Source organism: Leptidea sinapis, chromosome 12 (assembly GCF_905404315.1).
Source record: "Leptidea sinapis chromosome 12, ilLepSina1.1, whole genome shotgun sequence".
In the NCBI taxonomy this organism is placed as follows: Eukaryota; Metazoa; Arthropoda; class Insecta; order Lepidoptera; family Pieridae; genus Leptidea; species Leptidea sinapis.
In genome coordinates, this window is record NC_066276.1 from 7,246,060 (window position 1) to 7,270,037 (window position 23,978).

The window sequence follows — 23,978 nt, forward strand, 5'->3', positions numbered from 1 at the left end:
CGGAATTCTCATGAGTCAACCGGCCATTCGTCTCAAGATATGACGGACGTGAAGTGCGGATTACACATATTGGCGACTTTAATTCAAGACTCCGAAACGTGGCCCATATGTCGGGCTCGGGTGTTAACACCCCTTACCGCCTAAAAACCTCCTCTGTGCTGATAGCCCTTAAGGCTTTTACAGCAGAGCCGGGCCTTGGAGGCCGAAAATGTAGAGGCGAGGTAGAACGCGAGGCGTCTCGGAAGGAGACTCGAACCTCGGACCGCCTGCTCACTAGGCTGGATGGAGAGAAAATCAGTAACGATCTAATATATATCTGTTAGTCCAATGGACTTTCGGCTTGAAGAGACTTCGCTATCGGCAGCGAGTGCGGTGATATATGTCTCCACTTTAAAAATTAATGTGTGTAATTAATCCCAGAAGTGAGGGTTATCATTTCTGGCGACGTTTAGTGAACCTGTCGGGAGTACGAAGCTAAAATGTATAACTCTTAATCTTTATAGCGTCATTAAAGATGCAATCAAGGGAGCTCTATGATGGGGCGTAGATAATATCAGATCATTATAATGTACAAAATTACTATTTGGTTGTGTTCGCAGACATCTTTATTGCTTAAAAATAATTTCTTATGATGACGTCGTTGGCTAAGTCCTTAAATATGACCAGGGATTATTGTAGGATAGACCAGTCATCCCAAGCAGCATTCGGTCGATCCTGTCATCGCGAACTCCTCTCATGTTTGTTATAAAAATAACATAAAAAATTATTTCACTTGTTTATACTGTGCTTACATTACACCTATCACTATTTATCACTATAAATAGTGATAGGTGTAATGTAAGTACAGTTTCTGTATTAACCTACACCAGTGGGTGTAGGTTAATACAGAAACTGTACTTATAACTAGTTTAAAATTAACCCAGAGAATACAAAAAGTATCACAATAGCGTTCCCAGACTTAGGAAGGTACGTATGACGTACCAGTATGGAATGCCATGAGTCCGTTTTGAGTATGAATACCGAAAAAAATACTCACCGGGCTCAAAAGGGGGGAGGGGGAATTACCATAGAGCTGCTCGATTAAGGTCGAAGGAAAACTGAGCTCGTCGAATAGTTTTCTGCACTGTACTACAGTGAAGTTGAGTTCAGGAATAACCTCTGACAGCTCATGGTCTATCGGCGGTATCTTTCCATTGTCGCTAAGACTCGAGTTAGAGGCAAAAATTGACCAGCAGATCAGCTTATCATTGCGGTATGGGGAATGACTCATTTAGCCCTTGCGGCGACAGGGACGTCTGCCTGAAAATATTAATTATTTAATCAAGAGCATCTTTCGATAGCGCCCGTTAACTAGCTGGGATAGGCCACTGCAAAATTATTTACTGATCGCCCTGCGCTGTCTTTGGTACGCGACCCAAGCCTATCAGCGTTATACCTATGTCTTAAAGTAACCCAACGCTCAGATTTCAGCGGAGGCATTCTGTGCAAGCATTTCGTAAAATGACGCTGGGACACGACCCATTAGACGATCAAGTTCTGCATTACCACTGGGACCTGGTAGACATACGCGTCAATGCAGGTTTGTCCGTCAAGATAACTAGCAGGCGGAAACAAATATCCTACCTTACCAACACTGACAGGTACCATGTGGTAGGAATAAGGCATAAAGTTGTGCTTAATCTTGAACATGGGGACTATTTAGAGCGTTGTGTCGTTAGGTCGAGATATTTGCGTCGTCATTAGGACCGATTGCAGTTTCGAGGTGGTTGACGGCGGTTTAAGTTGGAATTTAGGTCCCTGATGATGAAGAAGAGTACGCTAATCCTCGGTTATGATCGACACATGTGAAAATGGCTGTGCTTTGCCGCTACTTCATGGTGGTTTTCCGTGCGAGTGTAGTTTTATCCGTCCGTTTTGTCTGTTAGTGCTCTCGTCCTAGTACGGCAGCGTGAAGTCATCGCCAGGGATGCTTCAATGAGAGGAAAGTTTATGTCTTTTTAATGCACAAATGCAGAATGTATAAATGTTTTGTAAAATGCTGTTGCTGTTAGAAGTGATTGAAACGAGAATTTTCTCACTAATCTCAACTTTTTCTTTTCAACCCCCTGGGGTGCTCTGGAAGACCAGCGTTCATCATATCACCTGTGGGTATGATCAGTATTATGCTGAGGTGAACTCCAATTCTGCATTTTTTATATAAATAAATAAATAAGACTACTTGTATTCTAGGTTAAAGTTGCAGAATAAATGATTTTTCTTTCTTTCTTTTCTGAAGTAGAATATAATATAGAAAAATATAATGGAATTCTTAAGTTTCAAGTGTTGACCAATATTCACGCACTGAGAAATTTGGGAAACGTTAGGATAATCTTGTTTTAACATGTAGTTATTGTAGGTACACACATATCACCAAATAAACACCTTTTCACAATCGGTGTAATGGACAGCCTTAAATGCAGAGGGTGTCTGGTTGAAGACGTAACGGTCATTCATGTAACTCTGGAAAGTGCAGGACTGCCAATCAACGGACAAACCTTAGTGAATACGAGGTCGCCCCGAGAAGACTACGATCATCCCAGGAGTGTTCTGAACTTCTGGAAGGAGCTGGTTGGAAGGACTGGACAGCACTGCACGCAAACTGGATCCAACTGAGTGGTAACCACCACTACCAATAAATAAATTGACGAACTCTAATAAATTAAAAACTACTTAAAAACATTTCTAAATGTTACTCTAAAGTACATACAATACAGTACTCTAAAATACAGTGGAATCTGTGAAAACGGAATCTAATGAAGAAATTCGTGTTAATGCATTACACTAACAAAAATTTTTTCATTTTCAGTACAACTTATAAAGAATTTTACATTGTTTTATATTTGAAATTGTATAAATATATAATTTGTATTTAAGTATGTAAACACCACCAGTACCAACCTACTTAAGCTTGTAAAAAATAAGTTGTTTGATCTAAGCACAAGTAGGTACGATACATTAGACTGTTTGCGGATATTGATCCGACCGCGACGGCACCGCCAGCCCGAGTTGGAAATGACATGGAAAATTTATTTATTGGACAATACATGTTAGCGTAACTACCGCTTTGTTTCATTGCAATAGAGCTTTATTTTGCTTATAATAATATATTGAATAAATAGGCCAAAAAATAAGAACCAAAGACAGAACTGAATTAACATACTAAGCCTTGAGTTCGTGAAAAAATATAAAATGGATTTTAGATTTGATATAAATGTTGTTGTAAATGTTTGATGACCCATATTTATATTGTTGTGTCAATATTTAAAAAAAAAATAAAATTCTGCATATTGAAAGTCCTGAATTATTATAAGCATCTGCATTATTTACTGACACTTCGAAAATGTGATCTCAACTGAGAAGTGGTAGAATATAAATATCTTTCGTTAAGCGAATTTATTTAGTTAAAATTAAGTTATTTTACGTGTTTTATTATATGAATCTTATTTCGAGGGAGATTGTTATGGCAAACTTAACCTACTATTGGAATAGTTATATGTCAATCGACGTGAATTTCAGTTTATCACAAATCCCGCGGGACCCATGGATTTTTCCGGGATAAAATGTAGCCTATGTCCCAACCTCTAGTCTATCGCTGTACCAAATTTCATCAAGTGGCGTAACGAACAAACTTACATTCACATTTATAATATTAGTAGGAATAAATCGCCAAAGCAACATCATGAGCGCGTAGAAAAGTTCAACAAAAAACATGCCCAAATCACAAACGAAATTCCGATACAAGTCAACCTAATAAAATTAATTCTAAGAGGAAAAACCTTCGTAATGCGAGTGACGTCGCCCGATGTAAATTGTTTTGCCTGCGCAATGTTGGAACACGGCGACTTTGCTAAGATATTTTTCAATTAGTTTTTTGTTTGTTGCACTTCCCAATCCCGAGAAACCCAACCCATCCCAAAATAGCGCATAATTGAAACCATTTCTTAACGGTATATATAAAGCTTTTATTTCTACAAAAAATAATTACATGTTTACAGAATATGAGAAGAAAATTCCGTTTTTTCTTTACATTTCCATCTATAATAGACATGGCGAAAAAAATCACCAAACGACCCCTAACTCTTACAGTTGGAGAAATGCTAATCATTCAATCTAGGTAAAAATTGTATGAAAATTTATTAACTGTTTACCAATACCACAGTAGACATATGTTGTCTACTGTGCCAATACTATTTAACATGACATAGTTTTGTTATTTTTGTAAAGAAAATTGTATTATGTTTGTAATAAATTAAAAATGCTTCTAATTCAGAATTAAAACTATAGCTATCTTGTTTTTTTTATAGAATAGGAGGTCAAACGAGCGTACGGTTCACCTGGTGTTAAGTGATCACCGCCGCCCACATTCTCTTGCAACACCAGAGGAATCACAAGAGCGTTGCCGGTCTTGTGCGAGAGAGGTAACCTAGCTCCGTGCGATTCCTTAAGGCACTTGGCTTGGTCCCCATCCTTAAGACTACTAGTCTAAGATTAACCCACAGCTCGATTCGGTATGTGGTTTTTTGATGAAACTTATTTTAAATGAACGTTTACGAAATATGCAATCTATTAGCGATAGGTTGGATATAAAAAATTGGCCGCAAGTACCTGTAATTTATCTTACAATAGTTAATTTTCTGATGTAAATTGCACCTAAGTATATGAGTTTTTAATCAGAAATGAGGAGATCCGTAAGAGAACCAAAGCCACCGTCATAGCCCAGTTGGTTGCAAAACTGAAGTGTCAGTGGGCAAGGCATATAGCTCGACGGACAGATGACCGTTGGGGCAGTAAAGTCCTCGAATAGCGACCACGTACCGGAAGGCGTAGTGTTGGTAGGCCCCCCACAAGATGGACCGACGATCTGGTCACGATCGGTGGAACACGTTGGATGAGGACAGCGCAGGACCGATCGTCATGGTGATCTTCGGAAGAGGCCTTTGTCCAGCAGTGGACGTCTTCCGGCTGAAATGATGATCATATGTTTTTTTAATAAATTGTTGACTAGGTACTAATCTCAGTTTATGGAATGTACTACATAAAATATATTTTCATGGTATCGTGTACTCAAACTTAAATAATATCTTAATACTTAATATAGTTTGAGTATGAAATAGCGATTTTACAAATTAAAATTTTAAACCTTTTTTGTAAAGTGAAATATATTTATTAAACGAAGTATTTAACCTCGTTATCTGTACATTTATGCCATTTCACAGGAAGGTCATTTATTTATGTGTTTGCGGCAGAACTCTGAGGACTCGGACTCAGCCTCTGTGAAGGCATTTTGTGTAACAATGTCCAAAAGCCGGAGAAATTTGAATCGTTTTACTTGTTTTGTCATGGGAAAAACATTATACCTGAACAGACAAAGTTCACAATCAAAGGAAATCGTTATCCTGCTTACGTTATTCATTTATAATTTATAAATTTATAGTCAAGAAGATATTTTCAAGTTTATTTTATATTGAGTTAAAAGTGTGTCAATATTATTATTATTATATGGTACTCAGTATACAAAATCATTTTCAGGAAAATTACATGTTACAATGAAAACGGCTTTAGCGAACTACTTACAAAATTGATTGAACTCGTTTCAGGAGGCACAGTTGGCAGTCGTAGCCTGAAAGCGAAACGCTAGCCACACCCGGTTTATGTGACAGCTTGCCTACATCGTGTCATTCTATATTCATTTAATTAAAAAATAATAAAAGTTAAACTGAAGTTAGCAGTGTTTAAGTCAATGTTTGACCCACATTATCGGCGTTTACGAAGGTTTGGATCTAAGACTGAATAGTAATATATTATAAGTAACACTTTATTTCACGTTTTATTTTAGTATGAAACTTATATTTACATTAAAACTTTAACAACACACATATAAGGTATATCTGAATTACAATTCAAATCAGCAATTACAATTACACATTGAACAGCATTAATTTAATTAATGTTATTAATCTCATTGTTATTAAATTAAGTATTTTCAATGGAGACTTATGTATTTATTTTTTATTTAGAAAACAAACAGTACAACATAATACACTAAAAAAACAGAATATAAAATATAAGTCATAAATGATTGACAAATAAAACTTACCACAATTAAATATTACATATTAAAATTAATTACAATTTATAAGTATAATATGAATTACTTATATTGAATTGAAAATAATGTTATATTAATAGTAAATTATTAATGGTTTTAGTAATAATAACATAAATTTTTAAGTTATATACTCTCATAATAACATTGTAAGCATCATATGTTTGTAATAATCTATTGATAACTGCGTAATTAGAGGCTTATTTTCATTCTTGTAATTTAACACTTAAGTATTAACCCGTGTTGTCATTGTTGAAATCATAATTTTGCACGGCGGCCATCTCGGATTTCAAAAATTATCCCAAATTCGTACTCTGCACCCTAGACAACCTCGGATATAGCTGGGAACGGCGCCTCTATCGTCTCGCTTTTTCGTTTCATCGAGTTTCAAAAAAACAAATTGTAATTTAACACTTAAGTATTAACCCGTTGTCGTTGGTTATGCACTTAGTACTACTACATTATATGTTATTTCTGTTTCTAATGTAATCATTTAGAGTGTAATCGTTTCATGTCCGAAATAAAATAAAATTATAGATGTAGAAACTTTATAAAGAATAAAACGCGTTCAATTTGAATGAATCTTAACATCATATAAATTTTCAAATAATAATTACATAAAATTGTGTAATTATAATTTAATTTAATTATTATTTTAGTATATCTTTCACATAATTTTAAATAATTAAACTTGTCATTAATAATTAGTCATATTTGTTTTATATCTCATTCTGTAACAATTGGCGATCTTTAATTTTGATACAGATCTGTCGCATTGGCATTGTCATATTTTTGATATGAAAATGTTTGACGGTAGAGTTATTTAAGGATAGTGTTTGGTAGAAGACTGAGTGCTCCATCTTCGGGGTCAGCTCGTTTGCGGGCATTCCAACGGAAACGAGCTGAGCAGACCAGGGCTGAAGGAGAACAGTTGGCTCGAGAGAAGCGAGAGCAACGCATCAGGGACAAACACGACCAACAGAAACAGGTGAGTCTTAAATTGGAGGCGTATCTCTGAACGCTACACCACGCTCAGGTTATACAGGGTTATTGGTAATTAGTGTATTTTTTGATTGAGGTGCTTTGAAAAGAGTAATTTTTCCTGGCACGGTACAGCCAGCAAATCTGCGGATGATCATATTTGCCCCTTACTAATTAATATTTGGGATACCTATGCACCATTAACAGCTGAGACCCGTTGCCAGCAAAGTTAAACGTTTATAACACTATTTTAGCATGGATACTAAATAAATTGTGCTTGTGAACGGGGGCATTCGCAAATATTCATACGATGGATGGCTTCCCAAAAAGTGAAGCTCATGGTATCGACAAACCTGCCGCTCAATGATAATCCTTCACTTGGATTTGGTATCCATTTAAAAGCCAAATTAGGATATCATCCCCACCATCTGGATCTGTGGCGTTTCATCACATTGGTGGGTTTTCAAGGAACTTTCCCCCGCGTAAAACAAGTTGTGGATTGAGCTTGGTGTTTCCGAGACAAACGACATGGGACCTTCAAAAAAGCGCTTACAACTTCCTTAAAGGCCGGCAACGCTGCTGTGATTCCTCTGGTGTTGCAAGAGAACGTAGGCAGCGGTGATCTCTTAACACCAGGTAAACCGTACGTTTGTTTTTCCTTCTTTTCCATGAAGAAAATACACCATAATTCAAACAACACGAAGAATGTTTGATTTCGCATAGTGTATGGTCCCACGGTTATGTTAACATTTTATTGCTTATTGGGAAAGTTGAAAAGACGTTAGAAAATAGCTTAAACATAACCAACAATTGTGAATTTTCTTGAGGCGATAGAGAAAGCTAACAACATCGTTAGTATTAAATCTCGTATTGTGGCTACCAAAGAGTATATATATATATTTATATAGTATAAATAAGCTGTCATCTTGTATTGTATATTATCTACACTGGCCTTCAAAAGTAAGTATCACACTTTTAAAATTGGGATAACGTTTTAAGTTCACAAGATATACTTTCGAAATAAAACGGACTCCAAAGAGAATTTAATTTTGTACATAAAAACTTTATAGTCGGTCACCTTATTTTAAGAATTGGCTGAAAGGAAACTTAAAAAACAAAACCATTCCTTTTTCAAAGTGGACGTTTCCGAATTACAATTTTACCATTCACATTTTTCTTTCTGTTTTAAATTTTTTTCAAGATCGATGGGTCTTGTTTTAAAAATTTATGCTAAAAAGCACATAACATTTATTTATCATGGCTCTTTCAGTTGAAGAATGTGCTAGGATCTTGGCTTTTCTGGAACTAGGCATCAGTATGTGTCGCATTGCAAGAATGGTGGGTGTGACGGTACGAACGTTCCACAAGGTAAAGCGAAGGTACGAAGAGACTGGACACCGTCTGAGGAGATCTTGTAATGGCAGACCCAGGTGTACCAGTGCCCGAGAAGATCGTTATATTATTTCCACTGTGTTAAGAAATCGCCACCAAAATGCAGTTGAAGTCCAGCAACAGCTACTTCAGACCCGGAGGGACTACATTAGTGACAGTACAGTGAGAAGAAGACTTGCTGAAGCAAATTTGAAACCCCGAAGACCAGCGAGTGGCCCAAAACTCGAGAGACAGCATCGAGTAGCGAGAGGCGATACGCCCGTGAACACATGCAGTGGGATGAAGAAGAATGGTCAAGAATTTTGTTTGCAGATGAGTCTCGATTCTCCCTTTACACTTCTGATGGAAGGCGAAGTGTTAACAGGCGACCTGTTGAGCGATACCTTCAAGCCTGCATCTCAGAAAGAGTCCAATACGGTGGAGGCAGTATACATGTAAGGGCTGGCATATCTTCAGAAGGCCGCACAGAGCTAGTAGCCATAGAAAATGGCACCCTCACTGGGCAAAGATATGCTCAAGAGATTCTCAATGAGTATGCAGGGCAATATTTAGCAAATATGGGTGATGGATCGATGCTGATGCATGATAATGCCCGGCCACGCACGGCTCATATCGTACAAGAGTATATTCAGGAGGTCGGTATCAGCGTGATGGCTTGGCCATCAAGAAGTCCTGATCTCAACCCGATTGAACACGCCTGGGATGAGCTTGGGAGGCTAGTCAGAAATCGCAGACCACCACCTACTACCCTCAGGGCACTAAAGCAGGCCCTTGTAGAAGAATGGGAGAATATTCCCCAACATCAGCTCCGAAACCTAGTGTTCAGTATACCAAACCGGCTCGAAGCTGTAATCAGAGCTCGAGGAGGCAATACCAGTTATTAAAAATTAAATAACATGTAATACATTTTAGTTGAATTTTTTTACACTAAACTAAAAATGTCTATTTTCATTGTTTTATCTTTTTTAAGTTAAAAATGTTACTAATGTATAATTTTAGTTTCTAAGAATTAAAGCCTATAAAATTTGCAATAAAACGTTTTTAATCTTAAATCTCAACCTTCTATAGTTAGGAAAAAAAAAATAATTTGAAAAGTGTGATACTTACTTTTGCAGGCCATTGTATTTTGTTTTGATTTCAATGTCTTTAACATCAAGAGGTAAATCATTACATCACGGATTGGATTACAATTTATTTTTTAATATTTAACACTCCGCCAGTCTTTTACAAGATGCAATCTTACGAAATGCCTATAAAATATTTTTTTACCGTTTAATACGACATTTGCTCTCTGACATTTATTTCTTTTAATTGATATATTGAATGATAAGATTGATTGTCGAGATCTTTTCTAGAAAAATTCATTTAGAACTTCGGCAATAGCCTTTCTAACGCTTAACTGTATTTTCTCTTAAATAAGTGTATAATACAGGAGCTAGGGTCTAGGTAATAACATTCATGACTCAGTCGTTCACGTATACTTTAAAGTTTGTCTGGCAATATCTTTAAATAAAGAAAAAACAGAAGATATAAATCTTCAAACATCTTATAAATAACGATTAATAATGTTATTCATTTATATAAAATACTGACACACTTTTACACAAATTATTTTGTCTCAAACTAGGCAAAGCCATGGCAATGCTATGGGAGTAGGACAACGATATATTTAATACAATATCTTATAATATAATATATCGCAAATATATCGGTCTCAGTAAGTATTACATCTTTGTGCCGTTTGGTATCGAGACACTTGGCCGGTGGGGTCCAGAGGCGAGGAGAATGTACAAAGTACTATCTTCTCGCCTCAATAAGGCTACTGGAAATCCAAGCGCTGGCAGCTATTTCGGTCAACGGATCAGCCAAGCTATCTAACGCGGAAATACTGCCAGTATTCTTGGTACGCTTCTCCGTAATAATAGTTTTAATTTAATGAAATCATAGTATTGTAAATATAAGATTGTTTTGAAAAAAAAAATATTAATATACTAACTTAAACATACATAAATATTTATATAAACATCCAGATTCCATCCATTCATATTTATCAAATAAAAGTTCGCACCTACCGAGGTTGAAACCCGGCACCACTAGCTCAGTGGGCAGGGTCAAAAACCACTTGTCTATATGGTTCGTTATTGGATCTGCATTACTTTGATTTTATGACCCAAAACTAGGGCAAAATAGGTCAGATAGTATAGTATTAAATTTTGTACATTTTTAGGCTCGGGAAGAACTGGCGTCGTACGAACCATGGGGTCGAGCAGGAGGCGGTGCGCCCAACATGCGCGGAGTTAGATTTTCTAACATAAGAGCCCTTGGTATATTTCCTGAAGACGAACTTAAGGTTAGTCAACTGTGAGCTATATTGCTACGTGGAATAATTTTAAAGAATAGAAGGTTTTACAGCATGATCATTCACCTGATAGCATAAAGAGTGGCGATGAACACGCTTGCAACACCAAAAGATTCACAGGCGTGGTGCCGGCTTATTAGGTAGGCGGGTATGTTTATTTCAATTATTTATTGATTTGGAAACAAATACAAATACATTCTTAAACCTAGCCATAGTGAAATATAATAAGGACATAAGGATGTCTCCTTAAGCAGTTCCACTGTGTACACCTAATGTTTAAATTAACACATAACTTACACCTAGTAGCAAACAACCAGTAAGCAAAATTGAAGAACTTAAAATTATACAAAATAATAAATACTTCTGACATAATTCAATTGTAGACGTTGTTACAATTTTTAAGAAATGTGGTGATTGATTGATGAACATACTCTGTTTGTGCTATAATTTATTTTATTCTGAATTTGTATGTTTTAGACTTTAAGGAACACGAAAACATAATATGTACATCATTAAAGCTTGAGTTTTGGAGAGCAAACATTCTGTGCAGTGGTGTATGTATACCAGTACTTGTCCTTGTGTTTGAGATATGAAATAAATTTTAGAGCGAAAAAATCTATTACATGAAAAAGTTCCAAGGATATAATTTCACTCATATATATTTTTCTCAAAGTAACACATTCAATTAAACTGCGTCGCTGGCTTAATGAAATAATATTAAATTGCTTTAGGAGATTCTTGTAGCGGCTTCAACATCCACCCAAGCGAAAGTTTAAGATACGCAAGAATTTATTTTGTATCATCTTCATAGTCATATGCCATATACAGCGGATTCCATATCGGAGTGACATATTCAAGCTGCGACAGGACAAGTGTTCGACAAAACACATATTTGCATCTTTGAACGCCTTAGAGACGCGTGTAAAGCCTAACATCTGAAATGCTTTATTCGCTATGCTAATGTGCTCATTAAATGTTTGCAATTGGCATCAAGATATCCCCAAGATCACCAAGATCAAGATTCAAGTACATGATCGCCTAGTGTATATCTCGTTTCAATTTTGTTTTTATTTCTTGTAAAAGAGATATGCTTACATTTATTGGTAAAAATAGTTTGTTACTTTCGCAATAGATTTCTAACCTATTCAAGTCATCCTGCAACATTGAAATCATCATCATTTTAGATCATCTGCATAAAATAAAAACTTTAAAAAAAGCGTGAAAAGCAATGGGCTGAATAAAGAGCCTTGAGGTACGCCGACATTACGTTAACTGTTGGGGAGATGAAACCATTTATATTTACCGATTGTACTAATTGCATTTAGGTAACCAGAGCAAGAGGTTACCTTTAACACCGTTGTATGATTTTTTTTTTAATAATGTCTAAATAATGTCACATCTTGTGAAATGCCTCTAAGAAGTCTGTGTAAGCAATTCAATTTGGTTTTCATTATGAAGGCCTTTAAATAAATAATTAGTAAAAACAAAAAGATTTGTCGATCTGCTGGCCACGAAACCGTGTTGCTGTTTTATAATATAATATTGAAACACTTTTTACACACATTATCTTGCCCCAAATTAGGCATATATAGCCTGTATTATGGGTTCCAAGACAACGATATATTTAACACAATATACTTACTTAAACATAGATAAATACATATCATCATCATATAAATGCTGCACCTACCGGGATTCGAATCCGGGACCACTAGCTTAGTAGGTAGGATCGCTAAGGTGTACCAATTTCCCTAATATAGGATTCGGCGGTAGCAAACTACTCCATCAGCTTTCTACATAGAAGAAGGTATGCACGTGTTTTTGGGTAGCTAAACAAACAATTACTTGCAATAAATGCTGTCGGCAAAATAAAAAATGTATTATACTATGTCAAATAAAATTAATATTAACTTTGAGTTTGGACGGCTCACTTTGTGTTTTGTTCTAGAAAGCTAATAAAGTTCCCAGGGTGTCATTTCAATCACGAGTTTCATTTATAATTTGTTATTAGAATATTTTAATCCTTAGATGAAGATACCGTTCACATGCTACTCACGATCGAATCATGATAAAAGTTTATGTTCAAGTAAAAATGCTCACGCAAACAAAAGCGACATCAAAGCTACGGGCGGTCACGCGAAACAGATAAAGAATGCAATATAACTTTAATAAAAGGTAAAGGGTCACGTTACGACCGCTGGGTGACGTAACGAGGATGATTAAAGCTCATATTAAAGTGTGCTAATAACCCAATCCTGGCTTTCGATGTATGGAGGTGTGTAATTTGTAAAGTTTTATTTATTGCGTTGGATTTTTAATTTTATCAACACATTGTGCTTGATTTCTTATTGCATAATGTCGGCGTTCTAAATGGCAATGATTGCCAGTCTCATATTGATTTTATATTAATTAATTTTTTTATTGTGAAACACCATTGAATGAAGGAATGAGATAAAATAATTATTAAGTTAACAACTTGTTTTACCTATCAGAATATTTAGTTACTCTTGACTCTTGAGACTTCGATGCCTTTAATAGAAAGAAGATAGATTTATGTATTTTATTTATTTCAGGATTACCAGTTAGTAACATTTACACAAAACTACTCTTAATATATATTATATAGGACATATCTAAACAACACTGTAATTGTCTAAGTGTTCTGAATATTATTAGTGCACTAAGTATGATAATACAAATGTAAAGGCATAAAAGGCATTTATTTTATCAAAATTGATTCCTTTAGAATTCTTTTTGACGTCATTTCTAATACTACTACAGCTTCGGAAACAAATGGCGCTCTGACACAGAAGAAGCGGTGCAAGAAACTCTCCCAGCATTGTTATATTGCGCTCTTTTTAATAAAATATACAATATTGTATTGTCATTGTTATTGCTATTAAATAATTATAATCTTATCCCACTTAGATATTCAGCTGTGGAGTAGTTGGATTTACGACAGACCCATTTTTTAATAAAACATTTAAATTTCTTTGTAGATGATGCCTGAACAGTGGCTGGGACTTTATTATAAATGTGTACATTTAGATTTACCCTTATAGCAATAGCTATAGTAATCATAATGTATCTCATGAAGCCTACTAGAAGTAGTTGCAAGCAATCCCTTATTTCTAGTGAAAATTACTATTAAGAGCAAAAAGGAATGTATTCGATTCTTGTTAATTGATATAAATACTTATTGTGGTAAATCGAAGATACAAAAACTAAAACGTATTTTGCAACAATCGGCAAGGACCAACGGTAATTAATACCTGACCAATTTCATGTAGTTTTGCTTATACCTATAACTTAAAAATTGAAATTTAATAGTTGCGTACACCCTTACCATATGTTTTGAGACAACTGGGGTGTCAATTTACAAGTATTTACAGACTTACAGCTGGGTATATCGAATTCCGAGATTCTTACATAATTTAAGCTAAAATGACTGGACTAAAAGTCTAGTTTACGTTTTAGTACACGCAGCTAAGTTTTTCGAAAGTAAAGTCTGAGCAAATTCTTAGTACGCTCTATAGATCTCAGTCTTAGATTTTGCAGTCTTAGATTTCACAGTATAGGTTAGGTGCACACTGGGTATTGGCATTTCTAAATCATTTTAATGATTTTTACTTCGTTAGGCCAAAGAAGTATTACATCTTGCGTGCATACATAAGTATACACACACTTTTTTTATCAATTGTCACGCATTTATATCATTTAAGGGAATCTCAGGGAACGAGGCTTATCAGAGCTGGTCGTCTCCTCAACGAAGACGCCGCACCCCGCTGCGTCTCAGAGAAGATCCGCAACTTTACTTCGCGGATATCCTGCGCCAAAGCGTTGACAACGATATAAGATACAAGCAAACACCAAAGCAGCAACAGGCTTATAAACAAATATTAGGTTTGTATTAAGTTACACTTTCTCAAACGTGACTTAAATCTTAACTTTCTGATTTCAATGAATCCATTGTATTGATGGACGCTGAGATTATCTCTGTGTCAATATTTTAACTGTAGTGTGTATACCTAACACGCTCGTGAACGGAATGAGATGCGAAGCAAGATCGCGAGACGAGTAGATGTAATCTAAACAATTAGTTATGCTATTAAAGTGATAACCCTCACTTCTGGGATTAATACACAAATAAAATTTGAAAACAAAATTTTATGAACGATACGGGACTCGAACCCACGACCTCTCGCGTTCCGTGCGAGTGCTCTCCCAACTGAGCTAACCGTTCGAGTGAGAAACTGGGATAGAATCTTGTACGCTTTGCTCAACTCTCAGGTTGTGGCTTCATCTACAGGATCTACTTTAAAGTTGATAACCTGCTCAACCTCAATATTTGCATATAAGAAAATTGACTTGAGATGTCGCTCTTGCTAATCTAAACAATTTGTTATGTTAACATAACGGTTAGCTCAGTTGGGAGAGCACTGGCACGGAACGCGAGAGGGTGTGGGTTCGAGGGCCGTATCATTCATAAAAAAAAAAAATTGTGTATTAGATATAATGTGATACCAGATTTTAATCTGTACCCAAAGAGTTACCAACGGGAACCCTATTATTAAGACTCCAATGTCCGTTTGTCTGTTAGCAATCTGTATCTCATAAACCGCAGTAGTTACACAGCTGAAATTTTGAGTGTGAGTGTTCCGCTTTAACAACAATTAGTAATAAGACGCAATTTAGCGTATTCAAAAATGGCTGATGTTCGAATTTCTTTTTTATTTAGAAAGTTATATTTGGACTGTGGTACGTAACCTTTAGTGTGTGTGTTTCGTAACTCATACTTGGCCGGTTTTTTTTTATAATTCAGAACATAGTTGATTGAAACAGAAGTTTCAAATTATTTTGACAAACCCTCTTCCAATTAATTCTATTATAGGATAAAGACGTTTTTAACAAGCAATATTTTCGATAATATTTCCGTAGCTTGCTGCAATTTGGACGCCTTTGTCAAATAACGTATATGTGTTTGAGAGAAATTTGTTTCGTGTTTGTTGAATAGTGGCCAAAGCAGGAAATGTTATCAACGTGGCTCATAACTGTTGTAAGCACACATCCAGCAATACTTGACCTTCGTTGTGAAAACTGCTTATCCGTTGACCAGCAGCTTTAGATCTGACGGTTTCAAAATGTAGGAAAATTAATATTTTATGGTCAAGAATCTTGAACTGGCAACCGTAACTACCACTCGTGAATTATACGAGTATCTAGTAAAGTATTAAAAAAAATAAACCTTACAGGAAAATGACTTACGCTTTGCTTACTATACATTAGGGCTAAGTAGAGGAAACTTACGCATTCTAACCAGAACAATAACTCTGCAGATTAATCAAACACTTCTCAATCTTAGGTCTCAGAGATTGCAGAGCGGGTAGATTCTGTTATAGTGCAGATGAAACCCCGTTACACATTCCCTCTGAATGTGGTCCTTTAATGCGTAAACGTAACATCTCTTTGGGAAGTCCAATGCTTCCATCACTTGAGATATGTCAGCTCTGCAAATGATATAATAAGATTCATGAAAATAATCAATCTTATCAGTGAGCTGTAGTTAACAGTGGCTATCACAATAGATCACATTGGTCGCAGTGAAACAGAGCTGCACTGAACTCGACCAAAGCCACTTTACAAACCACAACCATATTATACGCTTATGCGTTTAATGATTAAGATCTGTGTTCCAGAAAACGTTTATGCAACAGATTATCAAGTATGTTTTGCCTGTTTTGGGCCAATTTTTTTATGAAAATAATGGACATGAAGAGCATGACGTTCAGCTCGTGGTGATTGATACGCCCGGCCCATAACAATGCAGTTCCATTAAGGATTCTTGAAAAACCCCAAAAATTCTGAGTGGCACTACAACTGCACTCGTCACCTTGAGACATAAGATGTTAAGTCTCATTTGCCCAGTAATTTCAGTAGCTACGCGCCATTCAGACCGAAACACAGTAATGCTCACAGATTACTGCTTCACGGCAGAAATAGGCGCCGTTGTGGTACCCATAATCTAGCCGGCATCCTGTGCAAAGGAGCCTCCCACTGGTAATATGACCTAATTATCAAGATATTAACAAAACAGACTTGATCACTGAGGGACGTCAGTTGCGGATGTTAGATTAACAAACTTCCAATATATACAAATGTATATATATTTCCAACAATATTAAATGTAAATATTAGAATTTGGAGTATGATTTTATTCAAACAGCTTTTATATATGTCTACTTATATTAGGTATATATAGCATTAGGCATAAAAAGCTGAACATATATTCACACACACACACACACACACACACACACACACACACACACACACACACACACACACACACACACACACACACACACACATACACACACACACACACACACAACACACACCCTAAATTATATATAAAATAGTTATTTTGTGATCATTACTTGCATAACCACCATTGTTAGTCACCTTAAAATATGTTGATGTTTGTTTTCTTAGACATTTTGCATTGCACAACTGTGAAGACTATCTAGGATTGGGGGATTTTGGGGTCGAGGGTAATTTTAAGCTAAATTGTGTTTTCTTTTGCAACAAATAAAGATTTATTGTTATTATTTTCAGATGATTTAGTTGAACAAAGAAAAAAAGCTATAAAAGATGATATAAAAAATAACCTGGAGTATGAGCGAAAAATGGTAATAAATATATTGTAATCATGTTGTACGACACCTGTACAGGTGTTGTACAGGTGTCGTACAAAAATTTATTGTTTCTTGACTTTTTAGCAAAAATTGGACGGTCCGTGGGGAAAACCAGGTCCTGGTGGAAAAATTTGGAGGAACCCTCGCGATATTGGACTTAATTTCACTAAATCGATGGTAATGTTTTGTTTTATTAATCTGATATGCACATACGACACTCGCTATTATGTGTTGGTTGGTGTTCACCTACATCTAAAGCACTGCCAAGTTGCTGTCTCCGCTGTGCTCCAACTTGATACCAACGTAATAAAAAAAAACGATTGTTTTTAGGTAGTGCGGTATCTAGTTGGAGCGCAGCGAAGCTTTATGCTAATAGTAGCTAAACGAGTAAACCGCTCGGTCTAAATCTAATCAAAAGCTTTATTATTATGCTCTTCATTTAAATACATAGATATATTATTGCAATTTCTAGAATACAACAGAATTTATTTACCTTCAGAAGTACGCAAAAAAGAACAAACGTGCTGTATACGATACGGCATGGGTACCTTCAAAAAAATCGCGTACCTACCTACTAACCTACCTTAAAGGCCGTCAACGCTCTTGTGATTCCTCTGGTGTTGCAAGAGAATGTAGGCGGCGGTGATCACTTAACACCAGGTGACCCGTACGCGCGTTTGTCTTCCTTTTACATAAAAAAAATTCACATCAGTCAACTGATATTTTAACCGCTGCATGAACTCATTCATTCTATTTGACAAATTCCTCATTTCTATGATTATATTTGTAGGGTTGGACAGATAACGACCTGTTCAGTAAAATTAAAGGTGATCATAGAATCCGTAAAAGGACTTTATTCACATTACCAGATTTACAGAATGGAGACGAATGTAAAGATATTATTACAACAAAAAAAAAGGAAGATAAAGACCTCGATAAATTACCAAATATAAAACCTAACAGAACAGAGTACTGCGCAAACTATTGCGACAAAAATGAGCACCAAAATAATGTTAAGTATAAAAGTAAAAATGCAACATCGACACAAAGTAAAAAGCAAAAATTTGTAAAAAGATTATCCAATGGTGAACGACTGATAAAGAAATTTCCAGAAGAAATCAATTCTAATGGAGAGAATTTGGATGAGAAGAAGTTAACGCCGGAGGCAACTATATTGCGTCTCACAGGCGGTGTGGAACTTGTTCCTCTGTTAGCTAGACGAAGGCGTGTAGGTGCCCGTACTCTCCCATCGAGTGATGTGACCCGACCTCCCGAGCAGTCGTGTCTGTACGTATGATTTACATTCAATGACAATTGAAGATGTTATTTATACTTTGTTTAGATCCTCCTCAATAAATGAATTCAACGCCCCCGCGTCATGTTGCATATGTAATGTTCCATAAATGTCCTACGCTCACATTTCTTTTTATGAAAATAAGGGACGAGACGAGCAGGACGTTCAGCTGATGGCAATTGATACGCCTTGCCCATTACAATGCAGTGCCGCTCAGGATTCTTGAAAAATCCCCAAATATTCTCAGCGGCACTACAACTGCGCTCGTCACCTTGAGACATAAGATGTTAAGTCTCATTTGCCCAGTAATTTGCAAATCCACAAATATGTTATACTGCGTCTCTAACGTATTTTCATGCTTTTTCCACCAATAGACGAAAAGTGACAAACTATATAGCAGTCAATTTTTAAAAAAAGCCCCAAAGATACCAAAGGAAATAATCAAAAAACGGTACCAAACTTTGTATGGGTATTTAAGCGGTTGCTTTCAGCGAGACCGTTATGCTGCCATATTTTGTTCTAACTAAAATACAAATGAAGAATTTTTACTTTTTTCATTTGTTTATACATTTCAAATTCTGATAAATTCACAAAATCAACAGAATTCTGTTTCGACAGAACAAAGTCTGTCGCTTAGATTACTTTTGTATCATTGCGTAATTTTATTTTGCAAGTATTAGATACATTTGTCACAATGTCACGACTAAAACTGGTACATTTATAAAGGTCAATAACAAATTTAAATCAATAACTCCTCACACTCATCATTCACATTGTATAATTTCTAAATATTACATTCATAACCATAATAGCTTAAATCTACACTTCATGTACTTCATTACCAATAATTTCGAACGATGCTGTTTGTTTAAATCTTTTTTATCATTCATATGCGATGGGTGTCAATAGAAGACGAGTACAGGTTCTTAGTTTACATACCGACGAACCCAAATAGAATTATCTATTGTTAAAACGATTGCATCACAGCTTTCGGTTCGTTGGTCGGGTGATTTATAGTTTTCATTAATCTGATAATTATCATACAAACGTAACTAACTGATAATGAACCTTTGACATTCTAAAGTTATTTTTGTGAGATATTTAGCTGCAGGCATTATTGTCACACTATAATTTATCAATATAAGCTTACTAATAAATCTTATTCCTTGGCAATGTTCAACGGTTTGGAAATTAATTGTTAATTAGACAATATTATAATGCCAATTGAATTTTATAGAAAATAAATCGTTTTTAGATGGCGAGATATGTTTAACGATGATTATTTGAAAACACTTCAACAACAGATCCGAGTAAAATATCAACAAAAAGAGGTAAGGTACTATATACAGTTGGTATTTGCTATATTAGCATAAATAAAAAGCTAATGATTGGTTCAAGCTGGTAACTACAATATATTTTAGAACTTGCTGCGCCCCACAGGTTCGACTTCGTAAAACCTTTTTAATAAAATAATAAAACACAAAAATAACATGTTTACATTGTTGAATGAACAAATAAATTTAGTCCCATCACCATTGTTACGTGTCTATTCCGGGGGTAAAACGTCTCAACAGCCGACCAATCACAGCGCGTCATTTCATGGGACGAGGGTATAAAAGAGCGGCTTCCGGCTGATTTGATTCAGTCTCGTGCCAGATTATGGCGAGACAACACGTCCTGAGGCCTCGTGTAGAGGCGAAACACGTGTCGAATTGTTTTTAAAGACAAATATTGGCGGAATTAACACTAAAGAAAACTTAAATCATTTGTCACTGACCAATCACCTTTTTAATCGTAAAACGCGCTATGTTATCGATGAATTTTTAGATCTACTGAAGATTAATTAACGTATTTAAGTTCATTAACCATTACACAACCATAGACGGAGTATCCGGTTTGAGAAGGCCTTTTCTATCGACTTACTTACAAAAATTAATTGTAAAAATAACTTACTGGTGATCAGAGATAGATAGAGAGTAGTAATATTCAACAAATAAAGACTCATAGCTCACTAACAATTTAAAAAATTCGTTAGATTTATTTTGGAGAATTTTTCAAATTTTAACAGTAATAACCATTCTGTAATATCGATGGCATAACAATCAATTCATGATATAATACCAGGTCGTGGATAAAATCTCTTCGCATATAGTAGTACAATATGATAAGAAGTGATGAGGAAGATAACATATCAGGATTGATTCTCGCCGCTGCATTCCACCTTCGCACGACCCGCCACACGTTAGGATATCATCTACACCATCTGGATGTGTCTGATCTTCTGCGGTTTTCAAGGAGCTTTCTTCCACGTACTACAAAGCTGTGGAATGAGCTGCCTTGTGTGGGGTTTCGGAGACGAGACGACATGGATACCTTCAAAAAAAGCGCGTACACCTTCTATAAAGGCCGGCAAAGCTCCTGTTTTCCTTCCTCTGGTGATGCAAGAGAATGTGGTCGCGGTAATCACTTAACACCAGGTATCCTAAAATAACACCCGTACGCTCGTATGTCATCCTTTTCCAAAAAAAAAATAATTAGGTATAATTCTTCTAATATTTTCAGGAGAAACGGGTGGACTCAGCTGAAAACAACCGTCGTCACCAGGAGACGTGGGCGTCTCTGTGGGGCAGGCCAGGCCACGGTGCGCCTCAACCACGAGGTAGATACGCTCGCAGTAACTTGGCACAACTGCTGTATGTTCCGATCGCAAATGATATTAAAACATAGAAAAAGCAATGATATAAATTCACAATTTAAAGGTCGTAGGTCATTAGAACCATTCGGCACCCAAAATCTAACCAGCAAAGGACTATTCCATATTAGGATTAAGAGATCCAACTCGCCTTCTGATGCCATACTGTAGAACAGCGCTTCATCAAAATAACGTAAATTTTACGTGTATTAGGGTCTTTAACCACCTTCCAAAGAAAATTAGAAAGATGCCTAAAACATTAATGCATAAAAAATTTAAATTATGGCTAATAGATAAATGCTTTTATAGTTTAAAAGAATTCTTTAGCCAAAAATAATAGTATTTATATGTTATTTTTTGAGAGGTACCTACAAACTAATGTTTATTTTATATTATATTATTGAATTAAAGCTATGTAATGTGTATTAATGACGTATAAATATAAAAATTCCAATATTGACAATCAAATATTTGTATGCCGATATATTGGCGAATTGTGCTGTACACCTATCAATTGTTAACAACTATGTTACCTCGATTCATACAAATAAATAATTTCATTTCATTTCAAACAGCACCGCGTGGTTGTTTGACGTTCACTCGTTACCGTCGGGATGCCGCGCTATCGCTAGAGAATACCTGCTAGAAGTGTTTTGTTATCGACTGATCATCTCTTGCGAGCTTGACAGGCAGGCATCCCAGGGAAGCCATGTCAATTTATAAACAAAGACACTGAACAAAAGCGAAATGACTACCCTTTTGACATACTCTTTCTCTTTCGCTACATAGCTTTTCTTACCGTCATTCCTTATAAGATACGGCAATGCCCGGTTTCCACCAAAGCTGAGAAGAGAGGAGATGCGTTTTGATAACCAATCAGATTTCGTTATTAAAAGGCATTTATTTTCTCAACATTGATTCCTTTAGAATTCATTTTGATGTCATTTCTAATAACTACTAGATACTACTACCGCTTCGCTATTTCCACATCTCTTCTCCACTTAGCTTCGGTGGAAATGGATCAAGCGGAGAGGAGAGGAGATGTCTCATTTTTCTTTGATTTTGTACCGCGAGCGGCTGTATTCTGAAGCCGGGCGCCGCGGTGCCCTTTTCCCGACACCTAATTCCCGCGACTCGCACACTTTTCGTTCCTTCCGTATTTTTAACTGACTTCAGTAGTTTAGCGAAGTTTTAACTCAAAAAAAGGAGGAGGCTCCAAAAATAGTCTTATAGAATTACATTAACATAATATAGTCGGTAATAAAGTGTTTGTTGTAATTGAAGTCGGTCTTCCTTTCGTAGATTCCAGTTGACTGATTTCGAGCTCTCACAACTCACATCTCCTTGCGGCTACACATCTCCTCTCCGCATTTGTGGAAATAACCTGACCGCTTCGCGGCTAATTTCCTCTCGTGTCCACTCCTTTCCGCTTTGGTGGAAACCACCAGTACCAGTGGGAGGCTCCCTTGCACAGGTTTCCGGCTAGATCATGGGTACCACAACGGCGCCTATTTCTACCGTGAAGTAGTAATGTGTAGGCATTACTGTGTTTCGGCCTGAAGGGCACAGTAGCTAGTGAAATTACTTGGCAAATGAGACTTAGCATCTTATGTCTCAAGGTGCGAGCTTAGTTGTAGGTGCCGGTCAGAATTTTTGGAGTGGCACTGCATTGTAATGGGCAAGACGTATCAATTACCATCAGCTGGACGTCCTGCTCGTCTCGTCCCTTATAGTGATGCCTTTCGGGTGCGTAGCAGATCTAATGAGCTATGACCTTGAGGTTTGAGTCTGGTTCTCGTCTCAATAGTTTTTACATTTGAGACATTACATCTTAAGTCTCATTCATATCACACTATATTAACTAAAAAAGATTTTAATTACAAGCAAAGATTTAAAATTATTCGTTCTATAGCGGTATATTGTTGATATTTTATTGAATAGTTAACATTTACTCACCTTAAATTTATTAAAAATACACGGCTCGCAGTTAAAAGTTTATAAGCTCGTAAAAGTCACAACTCCATAAACATAGCTAACAGTTAGTCAAGTGAGAAAATCAAAATATATTTTCTAAGGTGTAGTAACTTTTGTCAGATAGAATTAATGTTGAATGTATAAAAAGTGTATGTTTACTGAATTTTAATATAACAACTCGTTAATAAATCACAAAGGCTTTTAGTGTGTAGATAATTAATATTCTAAGAAATACCGAACACAATTGTAAACCTAATCTTTTACAAATAGATCGGAAATGAGATAAAATTGTAAAACAATCATAAAATGACCTGTTTTTTAATGTGAATACTTCCTTAGCGGCGTTGAGAACTTTTCTTGGGTGGTTTTAAATGTTGAACTCGCGTCAGGACACGTGACCTGATCGAGAATTCGTAAGACAGTCGTTGAAATTATGGATGAAAGTT

The 23,978-nt window shown here is 36.0% G+C and overlaps 1 protein-coding gene across 1 annotated transcript; it reads left to right on the plus strand.

Moving 5' to 3' along the window:
* Positions 1-2,546: 2,546 nt before the first annotated feature.
* Positions 2,547-21,593, plus strand: LOC126967326 (uncharacterized). Its single transcript, XM_050811785.1, has 9 exons — positions 2,547-2,655; positions 6,979-7,133; positions 10,746-10,868; positions 14,600-14,780; positions 17,493-17,566; positions 17,657-17,749; positions 18,363-18,859; positions 20,122-20,197; positions 21,429-21,593. Exons 3-9 carry the CDS (start codon positions 10,806-10,808, stop codon positions 21,591-21,593), a joined length of 1,149 nt encoding a protein of 382 aa, XP_050667742.1. The 5' UTR covers positions 2,547-2,655; positions 6,979-7,133; positions 10,746-10,805.
* Positions 21,594-23,978: the final 2,385 nt, after the last annotated feature.

Coding starts and splice junctions, on each gene's coding strand:
- LOC126967326 (XM_050811785.1), top strand. CDS start 10,806: ATGCGCGGAGTTAGATTTTCTAACATAAGAGCCCTTGGTATATTTCCT. Junction 10,869..14,599: donor TTCCTGAAGACGAACTTAAG/GTTAGTCAACTG, acceptor ATATCATTTAAG/GGAATCTCAGGGAACGAGGC. Junction 17,750..18,362: donor TTAATTTCACTAAATCGATG/GTAATGTTTTGT, acceptor TTATATTTGTAG/GGTTGGACAGATAACGACCT.